Below are 1,760 nucleotides of genomic sequence, written 5' to 3' on the forward strand. Positions count from 1 at the left end.
AGAAATAATAATCTGTACTACTTAATGTTATAACGTAACAGCTTTAAAAGAAAAAAAAGAAGTATTTGATGAATTAGTTTGGTTGATTTTGCACTGAATTGAACATTTGGTTACAATGTTTACTGTATCAGCCAGCAATGGTTATTATTTTGGAATAATTTTAGATACCCAGAAAAGTTGCAAAGATAGTATAGAGTGTTCCTGTATACTTACTGCCCAGGCTAAGGTTATTTTTTAACAGTGCTTTATTTTAATTCTTTAAATTGTTAGAAATTTCATAAGCATTTTAAAATGCTTCTAGATTTTATATTTTGAAAAAAACTAGAAAAGACTGAATTCATATTTTTCTCTTTTGGAACAGATTTTGGTATTGTAACACAGAACCATGAAGCAAAATAAGTGTTTCATAAGTTTTAGAGGAAATTTGAATGCTGTCAGTCTCTAAGTAGTGTATTTTTATAATAATCTTGATTATAGACTTTTATCTACTGTATTTCTGTTTTACACTTTGTAATATTTTAAAGTGGTTTAAAAGTTAATTATTCAAATACTACTTAAATATCATTTTCATTTCTGTAAAATTATTTCTAAATAAAAATCATATTCATGTAATATATGGCTATTTTTTAAAGGGACCGGACAAACACTTGTGAGAGAAACAGGTTGTATTACAGTTCTGTCACGGTTGTTCAGGTAAACAAATATAAATTTCTTGTTAATTATTCATTACTTAAGACCTTAACACATTTATGTTAATTACTTCCTTTTCTTTTTAACCTAATAGGACAGTTCTTTCAAAATATGAGTTGAATTTGTTAGATAAAAATGTTTTCCAGAATTATCAATTGTGGTCTTCAGTGTGTAGTACTCTGTGTGTTTGTGTCAACAATCCTCAAAATGGTAATTATCTCTAATATTTAATTATAAAAATAAAGATAAAAACAAATGAAAACTGATATTTTATAGATGTCATATTAGAACATGATTGACTTTGTCTCCTTTCAGATGAAAATCAATTGTTTTGCTGTTCGCTTTTTCCACATGCTAATGAGTGGCTAATAAATTGCATGAAACCTGAGATAATTCGCCCAGTTTGCTCATTTATTGGACTCACTCTTGCAAATAACAGTAAGTATTTGTTATTCTCTAGATCATACATGAAGAAATATATTTCAAAGCATAATAAATTATTGAATTCATTATTGAATTAAATTAATGCTAGTAATTCAGGTCATTTTGGATTCATTTAGACTCTCGAAGATAAGAAAAATCTTAAAAGTAGATATTGCTAGGAGTATATTGGGGAGATGGTATGGCAGCATAGTTTTTAAATCTCCCCAGATACCTTCATAAAACAGAGCAACTAGGTAGCAAAACTAAAAACCCACAGTGTGTTGTCTGTCCACAATGGAATTAAGTTAAAAATGAATAAAAATAAAACATCTAGAAAAGCCAGTTATCTGGCAATTAAACCCATGAGCCAAAGCATAAATCATAAATTAGAAAATGTTTTTAACTGAATGATAATGAAAATGCAACATTAAAAACACCATAGGGGCCGGGCACAGTGGCTCATGTCTGTAATCCTAACACTCTGGGAGGCCGAAGCGGGAAGATCGCTTGAGCTCAGGAGTTCGAGAGCAGCCTGAGCAAGAGTGAGACCCCGTCTCTACTAAAAATAGAAAAATTAGCTGGGCAAGGCCGGGCGCGGTGGCTCACGCCTGTAATCCTAGCTCTCTGGGAGGCCAAGGCGGGCGGAT

General features: G+C 31.2%; 1 protein-coding gene across 1 annotated transcript in view; it reads left to right on the forward strand.

The window, feature by feature from the left end:
- CCDC79 (coiled-coil domain containing 79) overlaps positions 1–1,760 on the forward strand; it is a 52,772-nt gene that overhangs the window by 7,826 nt on the left and 43,186 nt on the right. Inside the window, exons 4-6 of the mRNA XM_012660461.1 lie at positions 633–693; positions 785–900; positions 1,006–1,128. Of these exons, the coding sequence (XP_012515915.1) occupies positions 633–693; positions 785–900; positions 1,006–1,128 (300 nt within the window). The remainder of the gene's footprint in view (positions 1–632; positions 694–784; positions 901–1,005; positions 1,129–1,760) is intronic.

This window comes from Propithecus coquereli, unplaced genomic scaffold (genome assembly GCF_000956105.1).
Source record: "Propithecus coquereli isolate 6110/MARCELLA unplaced genomic scaffold, Pcoq_1.0 Scaffold67, whole genome shotgun sequence".
Lineage (NCBI taxonomy): Eukaryota > Metazoa > Chordata > Mammalia > Primates > Indriidae > Propithecus > Propithecus coquereli.